At 45.2% G+C, this 21888-nt stretch overlaps 1 protein-coding gene across 2 annotated transcripts in view; it reads right to left on the reverse strand.

Annotated features, from left to right (window-relative positions):
* Positions 1-995: 995 nt before the first annotated feature.
* Positions 996-21888, reverse strand: part of LOC127583081 (myosin light chain kinase, smooth muscle-like) — a 61905-nt gene continuing 41012 nt past the window's right edge. For both annotated transcript variants that reach the window (XM_052038823.1, XM_052038825.1), the window contains 7 exons: positions 21104-21321; positions 18106-18229; positions 16006-16158; positions 14623-14743; positions 13563-13659; positions 12188-12325; positions 996-3140 (listed from right to left, as the gene is read on the reverse strand). In XM_052038823.1, coding sequence (XP_051894783.1) covers positions 2914-3140; positions 12188-12325; positions 13563-13659; positions 14623-14743; positions 16006-16158; positions 18106-18229; positions 21104-21321 — 1078 coding nt within the window. In that variant the 3' untranslated portion in view covers positions 996-2913. The remainder of the gene's footprint in view (positions 3141-12187; positions 12326-13562; positions 13660-14622; positions 14744-16005; positions 16159-18105; positions 18230-21103; positions 21322-21888) is intronic.

Genomic DNA, 21888 nt, shown 5'->3' on the forward strand with positions numbered 1-21888 from the left:
TCCCTCCAGAAGATCTGCTGTTTTGAATGAGCTCCTTTTATATCTCCCAGTTACAGCTTCCGTGTGCCTCAATTTATCAGTCACAACATTCACTACACCACTGGGTGAAAAAAAAACTCTGATTTGGAGAGCAGCTTCTTCACCACTGGGAGAGATGGCCGAGGAGGACTCTGGTGATGGATTTCCCTGTGGCAGGAAGCAAAGAAACCGGCAATTGGAATGTCTTCTTTCCTGAGCTGGTCCAATGAAAGCCTAGCACTCCCTTTTCTTCCTAGCTATGGAAAAGGAAGCTATAAATGTGTCTGAAGTTCCTCTCCATCAGCAGGATACCATTTGCTTACAAGACCCTGCTGTTTTTCAGTTGACTTTTTCAGCCTCCTATCGATCTAGACTGGAGCAGATGTTGTGTTGGGGCATTGAGTCAAGGAAGCTCACATCAAGGACAGAAGCTCAGTTGAGGGATTCACCAATGTGTTGCAGTGGAGGACAGTGACTACTTCTCTGTTCTTGACACAGCAGGACTGCAGAACCTGGATCTGGTTTAAATTTTAAATTTTATTTACAGCGTGGTAACAGGCCCTTCTGGCCCAATGAGTCCATGCCGCCCATTTTAAACCCAATTAACCTACCCGTACGTCTTTGCAACATTTACACTTAGCTCTGTCTATTGGGGGCAGTTTAACATTGCATGCAATCCTGCATTGCACCTTCATTAGGTTGCTTCCTCGCTTTCAGATATGGTGTGGCTCCCAGCATTCCCCTCTGCACTCACTGAACCACGTTTGATCCCTTGGCTTGTAATGTTTACAGATTGTCATGGTGAACATCTTAGATGGTTTACAGAACACCATGGGTGCTGCTCAGTTTTGATGTGCTGAATCTCTATCTGACAATGAAATGGAAAAAAAACCCTTTGAATCATTCTACCAGAGCACTGAACTTTGTTACAAAGCATCATCTCTGTAATACCAGAGAAAAATAACCACAACACAGAATGGTTGGGACGTTGGCTAAAACCATTTGATGAATATTTAATGTAATTTATAAAGACTTCATAAAATTTGAATTTGTTGCTAAATTCTTACAATAATAACACTGAATACAAGGTGCCACATGAACCTTTCCCAATCTTCCTGCAAAATCATAACCAAACACTCCAAAGATAAATTTATGGAGGCCAAAAGCAAAGGCTCTGCACAACATAGTTCATCCTGTACAGATCAATTATATCTTCACATATCAATATTCTAATATCCAGGAGACAACTCTGTAACATAATTAGCATGAATATCAAATTATTGACAAGCAGATTGCTCTACTTGAGATGGTGGAACTACCTTAGTAACAGGTCAGATTAGATGATTCAACACAGCTTTCATATTTCACATCTATCACAAATCTATTTGACAATGCACAGGTATCGTTAAAGGAGCTTTATGATGTTGATTATGCCACAAACACTCTATATTAGTGGACATTGACAAACTTCATCAAAAAAATGTGTAGCACTCCAAAATATTGCAGGTATATTGTAGAAAGTCTGGGGCATCAGAACACAAACAGATTTTTAGGAACGGCGATATTTCAATTCAGTATTAGAGAACTGGAATTAAATGATGAAAGGGAGCAGGCATTAAGTGGTAACATTGTGGACATGGTACCAGGAGCTGATCCAGTGAAACAAGTCAACTCCTCAATTCTCCAAAAGCAGATGAGGCTCTCTCCAGCAACTGTTACAGAAAGACAAACCTCCTTGCTGCAATTTCAAAGCTGCTGGTCATGTTGCAGACTACAAAGCATGAAGCCTTCAGTTTAGGTGAACTATTTGCTGGTTAACAATGTGGTTAAAGATTGAGGCCGAACTCTATTGTTCAGAAACTGCCTGGTTATCTCACCTTCTCATCTGCTATTGTGCTGCTGCGGGAAGTGACACAGCCTAGCCAAGCTAACAACTTGCTGAGATGTTGGTGACAAAATCACTCTACATAGAATGTTGTGGTATTTGCTGTAGTAAGGTTTAGCCTCATGATTTCCTTGCAGTTCTCAGACATGTTTTGCCTCTAATTTAATACATTTCTCTTCATCTTTCTGGGATACACATCTTCAGACTGAAGGCCGATGCACAGGATGCCTGCATTGGGATAGACACTACAGACCAGCTTGCTTTTGCCTCAGCCTTTCCACCCTTCTCACCTGGGTTGAGATCAGGGACCAAACTGAACAGGATTCACATTTAGTTTAAAGCACTAAATTTTTTTAAGAACTGAATTTACATTTAAAAAAATGTAAATTTCATTTTCATAAGAAGAATTCATGTCTGTGTTATCCAAAGGTAGAGACAAATGGATCACTTAAGTAGTTGCTTTCACTTTTAACATCTTTATTCAGCAATTGTTTAAACTATTCTTGTGCATAACTGTTGGAAACATGCCATCAAATGTTTAAACTTCAGCTGCTGCAAATCAAAGGTAAGAGGTGAGCTGACACAGCAAGAGTCAGGATTAATCTTCTGGCAACAAGGAACAAGTTGAGTGAAATGGTTTGAAAGTCTGCAAAGTTAAGCCTGTCTGCATTCAATGGGCTCTGAGCATGGGGTGAGAGACAACTTTTAAAAGGCAACCCTCTCGCTACAGTGCTTACTCATTCAACAAGAACTAAGAATCCCAAAAGTGAGCCTTTCAATACCCTGAAATTTACACACACATTGCTGTGGTCCATACATTGAGAGTAATGTCCACCAAACACAGGATCTGCATAACAACTAGGAGTCTGTCACCTAACAGCAATGGCAGATAATAAGGGTTGACTCTTTGCCTTCCATCACTGGTAACTGCTGCTTGCATTGGGATATTGAGGGCTGAGTTCTGGATGGTAGATGTACTGTACAATTGTTCATCTCTTGATGCCATGTTTCTAACTGCGATGGGCCAGCTCAAGAGGGTAAACAGTCAATGTGGCTGAACAAGTCTCCTCACCCAGTGCATTCATTGCTTTACATGTGTAATGCCCAGAGTCTTCCTGAGTGACGTTAGTGATGATCAGTGAGCAGCTCCCGTCTTCTTGATAGTCTATCTGATAGTGTGATGACTCAGTGAGTGGATCCCCATTTTTGTACCAAATTACTTCAGGGTCAGGGTAACCTAAGTCAGAACAGAAACGAGCAGAAGATGACTTTAAAAGAACACTTTCCCAGAACCTTACACTGAATGCCAAAGTACAGATCAAGTTTCAACCAGGGATCACATTGCAAAATATTTCTGCTTCCCCCAATCCCTACCTCCCCACCTAAACTTAACAGATGCATAACTAAAAATCAAAGAAATTGATTCCACAGATGCTGGAAGTTTGAAGCAAAAGCAGGAAATACTGAAAAACCTCAGCAAGTCAGTCAGCGTCTGTGGAAAGAGAAACTTAACATTTTGAATCTGCGATACATAATTAACAAATTGGTTCATTGCCAAGAGCATCAAGAGGAAGAAATACTATGTAATACAGGGGAAAGGAAAGAAGAATTTGGGGTATACAAGATGGTCATGCCTCAGTGAAGCCAACTTATTACTTATGAAACCCACAGACTTATGTATATATATATAAAAAAGAGCAGCCATTTTGTGTAAAGACCCTACAAATAACAACAAGAGTTTTCACTTGAAATAGTGGAAGATAATTATCCGGAAGAGCTCCCCATTGTTCCACACCATTATTTGCTATTATCCAGGAACAAGAAACAAATCAGAATAATAGAAAAAAATCAATGCATTGTGTTTTTGTGCTTCAAATCAATAATTGTTTAATCAGATCTTTACTGGAATCTAACAAAGTGAGGCTGTTTGATACCATAGAGAAGATGAAATGACTACTGATTAAAAGAAATTTTAAATCATCAGCTTTATTAGGGCAGAGTAAAAAGCTCACACTAGGAATGGGAAACCCTGAAACACACGGCAAAAGTTTCAACTTCCCAGCCAGAATTTCCAAGTTACTGAAATCATTGGGAAGCAACATTCAATCGTAGTAGTAACCAACAGCAATTCACCAGTACAAGCTCTAAACACAGTTAGCCCATTAAAATTTAACCTTTGTACATAGAGGTTAAATACTCTACACATATTTAACCTCTCCCTGCTTCAATCTCAGGTTCCCTCCTGTTTTAAGAAGACCACTATCATCCTGGTGCCGAAGAAAAGCAAGGTAACATGCCTCAATGACTACTGACCAGTGGCTCTGACATCCACCATCATGAGGTGCTTTGAGAGGCTGGTCATGGCATGCATCAACTTCAGCCTCCCAGACGACCTCAACCCATTGCAATTTGCCTACCGCAGTAACAGGTCTACAGCGGACGCCATCTCCCTGACCCTACACTCAGCTCTGGAGCATCTGGACAGGAAAGACACCTACATTAGACTACTGTTTATTGACTACAGCTCTGCCTTCAATACTATAATTCCAAGCAAACTCATCACCAAACTCCGAGACCTGGGACTCAACATCTCCCTCTGTAACTGTATGCTTAACTTTCTGACCAGCAGACCGCAATCAGTGAGGATAGGCAGCAATACCTCCAGCACGATTACTCTCAACACTGGTGCCCCACAAGGCTGCGTCCTCAGCCCTCTACTCTACTCCCTATACACTCATGACTGCGTGGCCAGATTCTGCTCTAACTCCATCTACAAGTTTGCAGATGATACCACCGTTGTAGGCCGTATCGCAGACAGCGATGAGTCGGAGCACAGGAAGGAGATAGAGCTTAGTGGAATGGTGTCATGACAACAACCTTTTCCTCAATATCAGCAAAACAAAAGAGCTGGTCATTGACTTCAGGAAAGGGGGCAGTGTACATGCACCTGTCTACATAAATGATGCTGAGGTCGAGAGGGTTGAGAGTTTCAAGTTCCTAGGAGTGAACATCACCAACAACCTGTCCTGGTCCAACCACAAAGATGCCACAGCCAAGAAAGCTCACCAGCGCCTCTACTTCCTCAGGAGGCTAAAGAAATTTGGCATGTCCCCATTGACACTCACCAACTTTTATTGATGCACCACAGAAAGCATCCTATCTGGATGCATCATGGCTTGGTATGGCAACTGCTCTGCCCAGGACAGCAAGAAACTGAGGAGTGTTGTGGACACAGCCCAGCGTGTCACGGAAACCAGCCTCCCCTCCATGGACTCTGTCTATACCTATCGCTGCCTTGGTGAAGCAGCCAGCATAATCAAAGACCCCACCCACCCGGGTCATTCTCTCTTCTCCCCTCTTCCATCAGGCAGAAGATACAGGAGCCTGAGGGCAAGTACCACCAGGCTCAAGGACAGCTTCTATCCCACTGTGATAAGACTATTGAACGGTTCCCTTATACGTTGAGATGGACTCTTGACCTCACAATCTACCTTGTTGTGACCTTTCACCTTATTGTCTACCTGCAGTGCACTTCCCTGTAGCTGTGACACTTTACTCTGTACTCTTTTTTTTACCTGTGATATCTCAATGCACTCTGCACTACCTCAATGTAACTACACTGTGTAATGAATTGATCTGTACGAACGGTATGCAAAACAAGTTTTTCACTGTACCTCGATACAAGTGACAATAATAAACCAATACCAATATACAAAAGGGTTTAGCCACAATATCCAATCTCCTTGCAAAAAGGACTAAACACGACTCCAGCAGTGTTATCTCCTAACCAGGTTGGATAGTTACAGCAAGTGAAAGACTCAACTAAGGCCCAGAATTGAGACAACCTGAGACAAAATAGCCTCCGATGTAGTACCAAGGGACTGCTGCATTGTCAGAGGCACACATTTCATGTGCAGCACCCATCTCCTGGCACCATTTTGAAGAGCAGGGCAGTCTTCCCTGGTGTCCTGTTCCTGTATTTATTTCTCAGCCAACATGCAGAAGGACTTTCTGGTCATTTTCACATTATCGTTTGTTGGTGCACACTTCGAACAATTTGTTTGTTACCTTTCCTACGTTACAACATTAACTGCACTTCAGTATTTTTCCAATGGGGAGGCTGTGGTGGAGGAAGAATAAGGATGTTGGAGATTGGGGAGATGATTGCAAGAGAGATTGGAGCCAAGGTTAGAAGATTGAAGGGGGGGGTGGGGCGGGTTTAGTGATAAGGAGGAAGTCATGAAGTCAGAAAGATGACACAAGAGGACATCATCATGGAGCACAGACCAATCACAGACAGAGAAGTCTTGGCAGGTCTGAGTGGAGAAATTTGTCCGGATGTGGAGACAACACAGGAACGTTTCTTAAGGAATGACATGATCCATTGGGGCTCTATGACAGTACCCCAGGGAAGGACAGGCCCTTTAACAGACAGCAGTGTGCTCAACCTCCTCCAAGCCCACACCGTTCATCAGCCCCATGTGCAAATCATGTCAATCATGTTGCAGGCACTGCCCGAGGACTGAGGGAGTGAGTGCACTATTCATTTGTCCACCTCTTGACTCACACCTCTCTAACTGTGATGGACCAGATACATTTATGTCATTTGCACAGAAGATGGAATTTACCAATGTACACTAAGTATGCACAAACCACCCAACTGCCTTTAACTAAGCACCACTCCCATAAGTTGTACTACCACCAACCCATATTTTTGATTTTGCAAGGTTAGATTTCAATTATCTTTAAGTGAAAGTGTTTAAACAGCCTGAAGAATTAAGATGCAATTCAAAGTGATAAGTTTCAAATTCAATTCCTTAGCAGTGTATCGAAATGGTGTAAAGCACTTACAAACACCCAAGATCAGGAAAGCTCCATATAAACACAAGTTCCCTCTTTGTACAATTGTCACATGTGAAACACCTTCAAACTTTAAAAAAAAATGCACAAAAACACCATTGACGTCTCATCCTCCAGAAACAGGTGGTACGAGCTTATAGTACCTGTAAATATTGTTTGCCATGGATAGCAACACAACAATGCCATATCGTGGTTCCAAGTGCTGGCCCTCGATTCAGCTCCATTGAAGGTGCCTCATTGTGCAGCACATGGAGTCCATGCTCAATTAATTGCATAACGACACACACCTGAACCCCATCAGGACACTAGCATAAGAGCCCTGGTTTCACAAGCCACTAGTTGCCAGAGTACTGGTCAACCTTTGGGTATATGTTGTTTCCTGGCTGCTTAGAGCTGGCTAACTCTAGAGCAGTCCTGGTTTCACTGTTCCTCTTAGGACATCCAGTTTTTGTGTTGAGACCCCACCTCAGAGCCCTGAGGCAAGATTCCTTCTGGTTGCTGCCTGTGTTTGGTTCTGAGGAAGCATCCTGACTCCAGTCTTGTACCAGTGTGCTACATTTGGGTTCTCTGTGAGCTTGCTCTTTGCTTGACATTGTGACAGAATACTCTGGCCTCCATGAACCCAGTGGACATGAATCCCCTGTACGAAGCCCTCACCAGCCAGGGCTCACTTCTGGGCCAGCATAACCAGTAGCTCTGGGAGGTTATGGCAGACTGCTGTACCCTAGCAGTGACTGTTGGTCAGGTCAGCAAACAGACCAGCTGAGTCTCTGCTCTCCTTGCCTCCTCCACTCTGAGAACTGTCTGACCAGCCTGGACAATCTGTAGGAGTGTCACCCTATGATTCAATGACCTGACCACCCAAGGAACTGCACATACTGAACCCAGAACCCTACACTGGGGATCTGGGAAAATGCCAGCCCTTCCTACTACAATGCTCATTAGTGTTTGAGCAGTGGTCCTCCACATACACCACTGAGAGATCCAAGATCTCATTTATCGTGGGGTTGTTGTGAGGAAGTACACTGGAATGGGCCACTGCCATCTGGGACAATCAGCCACAGACCTGCTCCTCATTTGACACCTTCATTGAGGAAATGAGAAAGGTCTTTGACCATCCCATCAGGGGTAAGGAGGCAGCCAAACAACTATTCACCCTGTCAGGGTTCCTGCAGCATTGCGGAATATTCCGTGAAGTTCTGGATGTTAGAGGCTGACTTGGGGTGGAATGAGGAGGGTCTCCAGGGGGTTTTTCAGCAAGGCCTCTGCAACAGGATATAGGACGAGTTGGTGGCACGAGATGAGACACCCAGCCTGGATGCGTTGCTCTCCCTAGCTACCAGACTGGACAACCGATTCTGGGAACAGCAGAGAGGGAGGACAGTTCATCCAACACCTCCATTCACCTCACAGGTCACCTTCCCAGCCTCTCCTGACCTGAATCTCTCTGCTCCTTCTCCTTCTACCCCTTGGTGCTCCTGACCCAGCTGATTGCACCACCCTGGGGGGCAACCAATGCAACTGGGACAGAACTGCCTTTCCCCCTCCGAATGACATCAGAGGTTAAGAGCTGGGAGTTGCCTCTATTGCAACCAGCCTGACCATTTTCTTGCCACTTGTGCCCTTCGGCCAAGAGGAGAGGGCTCACCAGTAGAGAGGGGGTCCTGGTGAGCCAGGCAACTTTCCCTATGGTCTCCCAGAACTGGATGCTGATCCCAGCTACCATAAGACACCTCCAACAGTCCCTGTCCCTTTCCGCCTTGGTGGACTCTGGCGCTGAGGGAAATCTGTTGGATGAAGATGTAGCCTCCCAGGCAGGGATTCCTTGGGAGCCACTGAGTACCCCTCTAGAAGTTCGGGCACTAGATGTCATACTGTTGACCTGAGTCACGCACTGTACACCTCTGCTGTCGTTGCTGATCTCTGGAAACCATCGGGAACAGGTCCAATTTCATATGATAAACTCCCTGCAGATGCCGATAGTCCTTCAGTACCCCTGATGGAGCTGCCACAATCCCCACCTCGATTGGACCACGGACAGGATAGTCAGTTGGAGTCTGTTCTGCCATTCCACTCTTCTCCAGTTGGCCCTTTCTCTGGTACAGTCTACTGCTAGTTTGTCGGCAGCCAGAACCCTAGACTTGTCCAGGATCCCAGTGGAGTATCATGACCTGGGGTAAGTATTTAGCAAACAAAGGGCTCTTTCCCTGCCCCCACACCGGCCATATAATTGCACAATTGACATTCTCCCTGGAGCTCTGCTACTTACCAGTTGACTATATAACTTGTCCTGACCAGAGAGGGAAGCAATGGAGGAGTATATCAATGAATCTCTCTCAGTAGGCATTATTTGTCCCTCATCCTCCCTGGTAGGCACAGGGTCCTTCTTTGTGGGGAAGAAGGACAGCTCACTGTGTCCGTGTATCGACTACCGGGGCCTAAATAACATAACCGTCGAGAACAAGTACCCACTGCCGCTCATCAATTCCGCATTTGAACTTCTTCACGAGGCCACCATATTCTCTAAACTTGATTTATGAAGCGCTTACCATCTGGTCAGGATAAGGGAGGGAGACGAGTGGGAAAATGGCATTTAATATTTAATACTTAATACCCCTCTCGGTCACTTGGAATACCTAGTAATGCTATTCGGCCTCACCAGTGCTCCTGCTGTCTTCCAAGCTCTGATCAATGATGTCCTACAAGACTTCATAAATCGATTTTTGTCTATCTGGATGACATCCTGATCTTCTCCAGGAACATACCCAGCATGTCCGTCAGGTTCTCCGGAGGTTTTGGAAGACAAAGCTCTTCGTCAAGGCTGAGAAATGGGAATTCCATGTCCCCTCCGTCAGCTTCTTAGGTTACATCATTGAGAGCGGACGAGTAAGGGCAGATCCCGAGAAGATCTGGGTAGTGGTGGAATGGCCTCGACCCACAACATGCAAGCAACTCTAGTGGTTTCTGGGGTTTGTGAATTTCTATTGCGGTTTCATTAGGGAGTATAATCGGGTGGTGGCGTCCCTTACGCAACTCACTTCACCTAAGACCCCTTTTCTGTGGAACCCTGAAGCCGACTCAGCGTTCACAGACCTGAAGAAACTCTTCATGTCCTCCCCCCCCCCCACCCCATCCTGGCCCAATCAGACCCCTCCAGCCAATTTGTTGCGGAGGTTGACACCTCTGACTCTGGGGTGGGAGCGGACCGCTCTCAATGCTCTGGTTTGGATCAGAAACTGCACCACTGTGCTTTTTTTTCTTGCTGGTTGGCCCCTGCCAAACGTAATTACAATGTGGGGAAGCGGGAGTTACTGGCAGTCAAGCTTGCATTAGAGAAGTGGAGGCACTGGCTAGAGGGAGCGGAACATCCGTTTATCATTTGGACAGACCACAAGAACCTGGAATATATGCGAAACGCCTGAATTCCCGTCAAGCCCGGTGGGCATTATTCGTTGGCAGGTTCTGGTTTACGTTAACATATTGTCCTGGGTCCAAAAATGGGAAGCCCAATACTCTCTCCTGGCAATACACTACTGAGGAGGACCATCCTTCCCTGCTCCTGTGTGGTGGCACCCCTCACCTGGGGGAGAGAGGCCGTAGTGAAGGAAGCCCAGGTAACAGACCACCCAACTGCCTTTTTGTACAAGAGTCCATGTGGTCTCAGGTTCTGACATTCTTCTTGTTTCACCTGCCATCTGGGGATTGATAGGACACTTTTCCTCCTGAAGAAACACTTCTTGTGGCCCTCCATGGACACAGATACTCCATTCCTTTGTTTCTGCCTGTACTGTCTGTGCCCGTGAAAAAGCCTCCCACCAACCACCTGCTGGACTGCTTTGTCCCTTACCTGTACCTAGCTGACCATGGTCCCATATCACCCTGGATTTTGTCACAGGACTGCCCCCTTCTCACAGGAACACCATTGACCTCACCATAGTCGACTGCTTTTCCAAAGCAGTGCATTTTGTGGCCCTTCCCAAACTCCTACAGCTCTGGAGACAGCCAACCTGGTTGTCCAACACTTCCGCCTCCACAGAATCCCTGCAGACGTTGTCTCCGACTGCAGTCCCCAGTTTCTCTGCAGTGTGGAGGTCCTTTTGTCAGGCTCAGAACATCTGTAAGCCTATCATCTGGTTTCCATCCACAGATGAAGGGCCAGACAGAATGGGCGAATCAAGATTTGGAAACGGCACTATGCTGCATAAAAGCAAATGACCCGTCAACATGGAGCACCCACCTCGCTTGGGTTGAGTACGCCCACAATTCTCTGGTTTGCACTGCCACTGGAAGATCCCCCTTTGCATGCTCACCAACCTCACCTGTACCCCATCCATGAGGGGGGCATCACTGTGCCCTCAGTTCAGGACCATCTCTGCCATTGCTGCAAGGTCTGGGAGGACATGCGGCCCTACTCTGTACTGCTGACCGCAACCAGAGATTTGCTGATCGTCAGTGGGTTCCCACACCAGTGTACCAGCCTGGGCAGAAGCTTTGGCTCTTGGCTAAGGACATCCTCTGAAGGATGAGCCCAAGAAACTAGCTCCTCGCTTCTTGGGACCTTTTGAAATTGAGCGGATCGTCAATCCCACAATGGTCCAGCTCAAATTGCCTATGACTCTGAGGATACATCCCACTTTCCATGTGTCTCAGGTGAAGCCAGTGGCTAGCAGTCAATTGTGCCCTCCAGCCAAGCACCCCCCACCACACTGGACTGTTGATGACCACCCAGCGTACACTGTCTGGCATTTACTGGATGTACGCTGCCGGGGTAGGGGTCTGCAGTACTTGGTGGCTTGGGAGGGGGAGGGATATGGTCTGGAGAAACATTCCGGGGTTCCTCGCTTCTTCATTTTGGACCCCTCCCTCATTCAGGAATTCCATCAGAACCATCCAGATAAGCCTGGTGGATCGGCTGGAGGCTCCTGTTTTTGGGGGTGGGGTGTGGTTGGTGAGAGAAGGTACTGTCGTGGTTCTGAGTGCTGGCCCTCTTCAGCTCCACTGATGGTGCCTCATTGTGCAGCACATGAAGTCCATGTGCTACTAATCACATAACGACACACACCTGAGCCCCATCAGGACACTAGCATAAGAACCCTGGTTTCACTAGCACCAGTTGCCAGAGTACTGGTCAACCTTTTGGTAAACTTTGTCTCCTGGCTGCTTAGAGTTGTCAACTCTAGAGCAGTCCTGGTTTCACTGTTCCTCTTAAGATATCCAGTTTTCGTGTTGGGACCCCACCTCAGAGCCCCTGAGGCAAGATTCCTTCTGGTTGCTGCCTGTGTTTGATTCTGAGGAAGCATCCTGACTCCAGTCTCATACCAGTGTGCTGCATTTGGGTTCTCCGTGAGCTCACTCTCCACTTGACATTGTGACATGCCAAGGCCCTTGTCTCTAAGAGCAACTTATAGTTTGAGAAGCACTCACCTTCGATGTGACACTGTAAACAGGATGCACTGCCTTCCAGCTCCTCCAAATCCTCCAGGGTTTTGCTGAACAATGGCTTCATCTGAATTTGCTCATCCATGAGAGACAACACCTTCTGGTGCTGGGTTGGACTCAGTGCTGGGGAGGGAGGAGAATGAAGAAAGGACAGTGAGTAACATCCAGTGTACAATCACAGCCAATAATCACCTCTCATTGACCCAGGGTGGTGGGTGGAATCCTTTACTTTCACTGCCTCCAAGGACATCAATCTTGGGTGGGGACAATACATAGTAAGGTCAAAGGAACCCACCTGGAGGAATGTAGATTCCTTGGACCTTGGTAATGGCCTGGGAGATCCTTGCGTAGTCATAACCCTTTGGCCCACCACATCCATGCTTACCTTTTTACCCATCTACCCTAATCCCAATTGCCTGTTCTAGTACCTGGCCTGTCTAAATGCCCCTTAAAAATATTAATTGACTCTGATTCCACCGTCTCCTCTGGCAGAGAGTTCCAGATACTAACCACACTCTGATCTCAGATCTCCTTTAAAACACCTTCCTCTCACCTTAAAGCTATGCCATATTGTTCTTGATTCCCCAACAATGGAAAAAAGATTTTGACTATCTACTCTATTTTTGCCTGATATACATCTGTCAGATCACCTCTCAGCCTCCTCCTCTCCAGGGAAAACAAGCCCAGCCTATACACCCTCTCCCCATAACTGAAGTCTTGCAATACAGGCAACTTACTGATGAATCTCCTCTGCACTTTTTCCAGTGCAAATCACATACTTCCAATCAAGTGATAACTAGAACTGCACACGATGACCTGGTTCAGTGTTCAATGCCTGGGCATTCCATAGCTAGAATTTTCCACAATTGAGATGTTCGACTCTATTGCACAAATGCATCACACACAAGTGCCAGCAATAACCAAGGGGATTCCAAAGAATTGCTTCAATGGACTCTTATGGTCAGGTTACACACTATTTGAAGGGGCATCCTAGTCTTCGGTTATAATTGGAGATACACAAGAACATACAAATTAGTAGCAGGGATGGCCATTATTTTTGGTGACTTACAGGCAGATATTGCAGTTGATGTATTAGTTTAAAGTCAAAATTATCAATAAGATAAATACCCCAATTAAGGAACTAATCTTTATGAAAGAATGGTCTCATTGGGGGTAGGATATGCCAGTAACCAGTTGTGAGTGATTGCAAAGAAATTTGATGGATGGATGGATTCCCCACAGATCACTGTTCAAAGGGGAATGAAAAATAAACAAGGATAAAGAACAAAGAGGTAGCTACCCCACAGTATGAAGGACTTGATGACAATTATTTCTTTGAATTGAAACTCAAATGGGTTACCATTTTTGTCCAGAGAGTCAAGCACAGATTCTCCATCATCCTGCTTGTTTAATGGGAAAGCCAGTCTTTTGAGAGCAAGAAGTGCCTTGCCTGCTTTCTGCAATGATAAAGAAAAACACAGTTTTAAATTTCTCTCCAAACAAAAACATCAAACTTTTTCTCCAAAGAAGGATATCGCCACAAGACAACAAAGTAAGCATAGCACAAAATATATTGAATGGCACAGAAAGCCATCTTTGAAAGAGTGAACAATGAGCCCCTTCCCTTGTGATCTCACCATAACAATGCAACTACTTCCATTTTAAGTGACAATTTATTTGACTTTATGAAGTTAATTTTGATTCTGCTTGCACTATCTTTCCAGGCATTGGATTCCAGTTGTAAAATCAGTTAAGAAAAAAATCTTTTCATCTTCCTCTGCTTACTTTGCCAATTATCTTAACTGTGTGCGTCCTGCTTATGGTTTCTTGCAAAGGGGATAAAAACTTCCCTCCCAGTACTCAATCAAAACCCTTTCATTACATTAGAGTCAAAACACAGGATGATGCAGCACAGATACTCAGGAAAGCAGCTGATGCATTAGGAAATAGTCTTCAAGTAGAATCCAAGAGCGTTTCAACACAAGAGAAGGGCATTTTTTGGAACACAGCCAGAGGAACTAGTCATTGACTTCTTTACTCAGATCTTGTCTGTATCCTTAAAAGGCAAAGTCGGTAGATCAGGTCCATCCCTGGAGAAAGTTAGGGCCACATTTGTAATTTGTGTTTCGCTCTTGTCCTTTTATGGTAACCTGTCCCACATTCCTTTACAGCCCTCATATTGAATAGATTCCACAATACCTAATGGGGGGAAACATATCCCAAAGGGTGGCACCATGGCACACCACACAGTGTTGCTGCCTCATAGCTCCAGTGTCCCAGGTGTGATGCTGACCTATGAAGCTGTCACTTGAAGTGGCTCCTTCTCTAACCTTGCCATCGGCCCAGTTACTTAGACCCATGTCTTACTTTCAATTGGAAGGAAAGGAAAGCAATCCCAAAGTTCCTGCTGAGGTCCTTACCCGCCATTTCTGCCTGGCTAAGAACCGTTTCATTCTATCCTTTGACAGCATCTTGGCTGAACCTTTCTCTGTGCTCTGAAGCCATGGATGGTTCATGCAGTCCTCGCAGGTTAAACGCTTCCTAGACATAAAATAATCGGCACAAAGTTAAATATATGCCATGGCCAAGAAAGGTCACCAGCGCCTCTACTTCCTATGGAGGCAAAAGAAATTTGTTATGTCCCCTGTGACACTCCCTAACTTTTATTGATGCACCATAGAAAGCATCCTATCTGGATGCATCACGGCTTGGTACAGCAACTGCTCTGCCCAGGACAGCAAGAAACTGCAGAGAGTTGTGCACACAGTCCAGCATGTCACGGGAACCAGCCTCCCCTCCATGGACTCTGTCTATACCTCTCGCTGCCTTGGTGAAGCAGCCAGCATAATCAAAGACCCCACCCACCTGAGTCAATCTCTCTTCTCTCCTCTCCCATCAGGCTGGAGATACAGGAGCCTGAGGGCACATACCACCAGGCTCAAGGACAGCTTCTATCCCACTGTGATAAAACAATTGAACAGTTCCCTTATACGTTGAGATGGGCTCTTGACCTCACAATCTACCTTGTTGTGACTTGCACCTTATTGTCTACCTGCACTGCACTTCCTCTGTAGCTGTGACACTTTACCCTGTACTGTTATTGTTTTTACCTGTATTACCTCGATACACTCTGTACTAATTCAATGTTAACTGCACTGTGTAATGAATTGACCTGTACGATCGGTATGCAAGACAAGTTTTTCCACTGTACCTCGATACAAGTGACAATAATAAACGAATACCAATATACCACAGAGCCAAAAAGCACAGAGCTTTAGGCCAACTTGTAATAATGATACAGGAGACCAAACTGCTTCAGTTTAATTGAATCTCTTTGATACAGTGTTCATACTCTCGAGGCAAGAACAAGATTCAGACCTCTGAGCAACCAATTTGATTGTGATCATGCAAACAAGAGAGAGGTTAGGAAGTCCCAAATAAGCTTAGAGATCTTTGCCTCTAGAGGGGTAGATTCAATGAGCAGAATCCCCACCCACGTCTGAATCAAAGTCAGATCCAGCGTAAGGGTACATCCACTCAAACTCCAGTTCTCCCCTTCCCTCAGATGAAGATATAGGAGCCTGATGCCACTTCACAAATATGGTCCTGAACAGCAGTGAACCCACGGCACAGCAGTTCTGACCAAACTAAAATGCCAGTGGTTTACCTTAGACTGCAAAATTCTCACAGAGTTACACAGGAGGTTGCTAGAGAAACGAGAGTGTACCTGCCCATGAAACAGGTTACGGGAAGTTCCAGATCTAGAGTAGAGCTACAAAGGAATGGTTGAGAAGTTTCTTTACCTCATGTCCTTCTGTAACAAACAGGTGATAAAATTCTTTGCGTTTTCAGAGATCTCAGCAAATGCATCCTCGTCAAATTCCCAAGAAACGGCGGTGACATTACTCAGGGTCTCGGTGTCACTGTCACCTTGGAATGGAGACAAGCCACTCAGCCTGCAATGGAACAGGGTTCACACTCAAAATTCTGACATCAAGGCATTTTGCAAGCAGTGAAGTACTTTAAATCTGCAGTCAGTGCTGCAGTGTGGAAAATGCAACATCACCCTGCAAAACAGCATGTGGTGGGGCCGAAATTCACTGGTAACAAAATGTGCAATAGAAAGATGTCTGTATGCTGTACTCTGCACCTAAAATTTGCTTCCAGTGACATTCCCAAAATCAAATGTCGGGTGCGTGGTACAATGCCTGACTGAAGAAACAAGATGCTGGAGGAACTCACCAGGCCGGGCAGCATCCGTGGAGGAAAGCAGGTGGTCAACGTTTTGGGTCAGGACCCTTCTTCAGGACTGAAGATAGGAAAAGGGGAAGCCCAATATATAGGAGGGAAAAGCAGAGCAGTGATAGGTGGACAAAAGAGGGGTGGCGGGGTGGGCACAGGGTGGTGATAGGTAGATGCAGGTAAGAGATAGTGACAGGCAGGTGCGGGGGAGGAGGGGAGAGCAGATCCACCAGGGGGTGGGTCAAAGGTATGGAGGCAGGCGGCATGAGGGGAGGGGAGGAAAACAGAGAGGATAGGAATGGGAAGAAGAGGCGTGGTGGGGTGGGGGGGTGGGTGGTGGTTTTGGTTTACTTAAAGTGGGAGAATTCGAGGTTCATGCCATTAGGCTGTAAGATCTCAAGATGGAAAATGAGGTGCTGTTCCTCCAGTTTGCTATTTTATTGCATTTTTACACCATTGACAAAGGCAGATTTCTGGGAGAACCTGTTTTCTGCATTTTTAGAGATAAGAGTCAGAGAGATACAGATGGAAACAGGCCCTTTGACCCACCAAATCCATACCAGCCATCAAGGAGCCATTGACACTCGTCCTACCCTAACCTATTTTACTCTCCCACAACCTCATCAACTCCCCCCAAGATTTTAACACTCACCAGAAAACAATAGGCAATTTAGAGCAGCGAATTAATCTCCTGACCTGCACGTCTTTGGGATATGGGAGGAGACCAGAGTACCCAGGGGAAACTCGCGTGGTCACAGGGAGAATGTTCAACCTCCACAAAGACAGTGCCAGAGGTCAGGATTGAACCCAGGTCACTGCTGTGAGGCAGCAGCTCCACCAGCTGCGACACAGTGCCGCACATATTGGTTGTGGAACAAACGTGGACCAGGACCTCGGGACAACGCCTTGTTTTTCTGCAAGACAGCCTTGGAGTATTCGTATTTCCACCCAGAGGGAAACAAGGCTGACATTTAGCATCACATCCAAAATTCAGCACATCAGGATTACAACTAATAAATCGGGCAGAATTATTTGCTCATCGGTGAGGTGGAAGTGAGCCATCAAAATTCGTAACTCAGCAGCAACAGCAATGTCGACTGAGCCTCAGCTGACATCCAGCTGTGTGGGGCAACTCCTATGTCACAGAGATAACAATGTTCCTCAGCCCAATTGCTCAACAGCCCCTCTACTGCTCTATTTTCTGAGTGCTGATAGTAAACTTGTCAACTGGGAAGCAGTTTCATTCCGAGAACCAACAGACCTCACCGTAAAGGATAATAAAATTCATCTAATGCTACAGTGAAAACAATCAAGGTTTGAAGAAAAGATTTTTGTTTTTCACCAGATGGCATTGCAGCAGTTGAGAAAGATGTTATAACCAAGAGTTAAAGTCATACATATTTGTGAGTGAAGGATCTTCCAGTGATACCTCGGAGAAAGCAGTTAGGTTGCCCATACGTGGTCTATTCTGTCAAGTGACAAACCACAAGAAGTGTTATCAAATCAGTGGTTGTTACTAGAATGAGGACCCAGTCAAGATTAAGTAGATAGACAGAAAACAGACAAATAGTTAAGAAAGACAAAGCTGAAGAACAGAGCTAGTTATGCCCAGGTTGTGACAATGATTTGATCTTCTTTCTACAATAGCCATATTTACTTACAGGATGTAACAGATAACACCAATGCTCCAAGTATCTGTAGGGAATCCTACTGGATCATAATTGATGACTTCTGGTGCCACAAACTCTGGTGTTCCAAACAGGACTTTCATCGAGCCATTTGAATCTGCAGAGACGGAGAGAGAAGGAAGGCCGTGTCAGGGCAACCTGCAGTACCACGCAACACCAGTATGTGGAGCTGGACCACTATCGAAGACACTAAGCAGGAATGGCTTTGAGCTCAGAACAGCACGTTAGATATTCATTAAAAGTTAAAGGGACAGGTTTTGTTCTGGTCATCTCGGTGCAATCAATGGTGGAATCAATCAAAATATTATGAGAGGGGAATATATTTTAAATTACTTATATCCAAAATCACCAGCATTCATGTTGTCCTGGATCAATTCACCTGCATCAGGTCCTGTCCAAAAACATGGGTCAAGGTCAACACTGCAAGAGACCACTAACACAGCAGATTAAGAAGAGCTCATAAAATTGCACTGATTTTCCTGGGCAGACAAGATTTTACTTATCAAAAAAAAATTATGATTAAATTGAATAATACAAAAACTATGAAGTGGTTCAGTAAGAGGTTTTTAAAATACTAATTTTCAGTACTTTTAATTAGGTTTCCCTGTGGTACAGCAATGGATACCCTCATCAAAGACAGCACCTAGAAATTCTGCTGTAGTGTTGGCAGCATTGAAGTTTCACTGGGGTGGTTCATCAGCATTGTTTCAATCGTGGGCTGCCACCGGGAGATTCGACAGTGACTGGGGTCTTTCCCTCAATGCTGCACACTTTCTCTGATGTATGGAAGGGAATTCCAACCTTTATGATTGTACCAATGCATGTGTGTCTATACATCAATGTATTTATGGAGTTGGGGGTAAAGTACAGCACTGGGGGTGGGTGTTGGAAGTCCCTATCAGGGGCTAGTAGAAGGAGGGATGGGCAGGACTCTCATTGGTGCATTGGACCCAATGGATCCAACAGAGGGGACCCATTGGATAATGAGGATTATTTGGGGTGGGGTAGAGCAAGGTGCATCCCACCTGCAGCAGGAGAATAGCTGTAAAAATTATTAAAAGGGGAACACACACATGGCAGAAGTAAATCTTCAGAACTTAAATTTATCTGTCAGTTAGCTTAGATGATGGACCTGTTTATAACATTAGATTAGCACTCCAAATACATCAAGAAGCTTTAAATAAAAGGAGATTCACGATTATCCTGATCTAAACTTTGTGATTATGTGTATATATGTCTGCCGGTATACTGAATAAATGTGTCTCTACATGAGAGAGTTTGCATTGTGTTTGTGTAATTCTACATGCAGATTGTTCTGTGCATAAATACAAAGGCCTGTTTGTAGATTCAACTAAAGTTCAGTTGGGCTGTGGTTAACATGAGCTAACTCTGGGACAGTTTCAAATTTCCTCTCTAGGAGAAGGTGTCAATGGTGTTAGCGACAAAACATTGATTGAGCAACAATGATGGGTGACTTGGAAATGGACTTGGGAGCAATGGTATTACCGTGTCCCTTTTATGTGGTAGGGGTTGCAGGCTTGGATGTGCCAGCAAAGAATACTTGGCAAGTAACTGCAGTACATTTTATCATTGGTACACAGTGTGGCAATGGTGGAGGAACAGCAGGTTCTAGGTTTTGGATGGGTGCCAACAAAGCTGGTTGCAATGTTGTGAAGGGTATCGAACTTCTTGAGTACTGAGCTGCGCTCATTCAGGCAAGTTGGGAGGATTCTCTTGACTTGTGCTTTGTAGATGTTGGAAAGGTTTTGAAGTGCCAGGAGGCGAGTCACTCACCAAAGGATACCCATCTGACCTGCTCAGGCAGTCACACTATGTTGGGGCTGAGTTAGTTAAGTTTCAACAACAACAACTTACATTTATATATCCCTTTCTAACATAGCCACACTTTCCCAGGCAGCTCACAGCAAGGTTCTCAAACAAAGTTTAATAATGAGGCACAAGATTAGAAAAGATAACCAAATATATAATTAATTAAGTGGGCCATCAAATCTTTCTACAAAACAGAAAATGCTGGAAACACTCAGCAGATCTGACAGCTTCTGGAGAAAGGGAAAACAAGAGTTGATGTTTCAGGTCTTAATATTACTTCTGATGCTGATCACCACCAGCAGGGAATTCCATCCCAATGAGTTTAATAAAATGCAATAGTGGAACTTCGCGGAGTCTAGCACTTGGAGTGTGAACCACAAGCACAAACTTACATTTTCTGAATCCATCAGCATCAACAGACTATCCTGACCTTTACAAAGCATCATGACACCACACAGATGGGCCGGAATAAGCCCCACCCATAGGGACAATTAAAAACATCTAACAGCCAAGCCCCAGGTTTAACTGGGTGTCAAATTGTCAAGGACTTTGAATGTTTCTAAATGCTAGTAGTCAAAAGATGTCAAAATTCAATAAAATATTTAAAGAAATTCAAAATATTAAAATAAAAATCAATTAACCAAACTCAATTTATTAAAATTGATAAATTAACTAATACTTAACCTTGCCCCTTGCAATCATTGCACTCCTTTGAAAGGAACAGGCTTGATATTCTTGCACCAGGTTCACTCTGATGCAGGTTCAATGGTCAGTTTCTGTGCTGGTGAGGTGAAACATTCACACTCCACCACTGCAATCCACGTTGTACCTTCTACAGATACTAGCGATGATCTTACCATGGTCATAATTCACTTAAGCTGCTTCAGAGATTACTGCTCTATTCTCAAACATCTTCAGCTGCCAACAACTCTGAGGTTCCCAACTTAGCGTGCAGTTGTTGTGCATAAACATTCCCCAGGTAGTCAGGTTGGGCTGAACAGTCCACTGACAAGAGCGACTCCTCCTCTGAGGACAGAGGGCCACAGCCCAGAGACGGAAAGCAAGTCAGGATTGAACCCAAGTCTCTGGTGCTGTGAGACAGCAGCTCTACCCACTGCGCCACATCAGACACGTTACTCACCGAGTTTTCGCGCCAGTCCAAAGTCAATGATTTTGATGCGCGTGCTGTCCTTGTTGACACACACGATGTTCTCAGGCTTCAGGTCCAGGTGCAAAATACTTTGCTGATGCATGAAGTGTACCCCTTCTAGGATCTGGCGGACATACGAGACGCACGTCGGCTCCGTAAGCTCAAAATCCTCATCCACGATACGCTCAAAGAGCTCCCCTCCGGAGATACTGTACAAGATCAGTCACATCGGAACACAGTAACCACTCGGTTTTCAAATGTGCTTCACTGCCTGGGCTGATACCACTTTTTGTGATAGTCTTTATAAAATTCACCCAGTAAATCCATTTGACCTCACTGGCAACAGTGCCAGGATCTGTGGACAAACCCTCCGAACTTACTGCCATTCCATTTCTCCTGACTTGAGCAAACATATCAGAACTGGATAACACAGTCACAGTACATTCTGTCCCGGTGATTGCCAACCCCCTCATACCCACACATCCCTCCACTCCTCAGATGTTTCTCTCTGCTGAAGGTGTGCTCTGATCAGAAGCCTGGTGGCAGGAGGACCTTGGATGACCTTGCTTGCTCAGCATCATCAGCTGCTAACAACTCTGAGGTTCCCAACTTAGCGTGTCGTTGTTGTGCACGCACATTCCCCAGGTAGTCAGGCTGGGCTGAACATACAGTACTTCCCCCAAGTCCACTGACAAGAGCGACTCCTCCTCAGCACCAACACTGGGATTTTGTTCTTTGTTTGCTTACCCTTGGTTACAGTGCAAGATGTGGTCCTG

This window comes from Pristis pectinata, chromosome 25, assembly GCF_009764475.1.
Source record: "Pristis pectinata isolate sPriPec2 chromosome 25, sPriPec2.1.pri, whole genome shotgun sequence".
Classification (NCBI taxonomy): Eukaryota; Metazoa; Chordata; class Chondrichthyes; order Rhinopristiformes; family Pristidae; genus Pristis; species Pristis pectinata.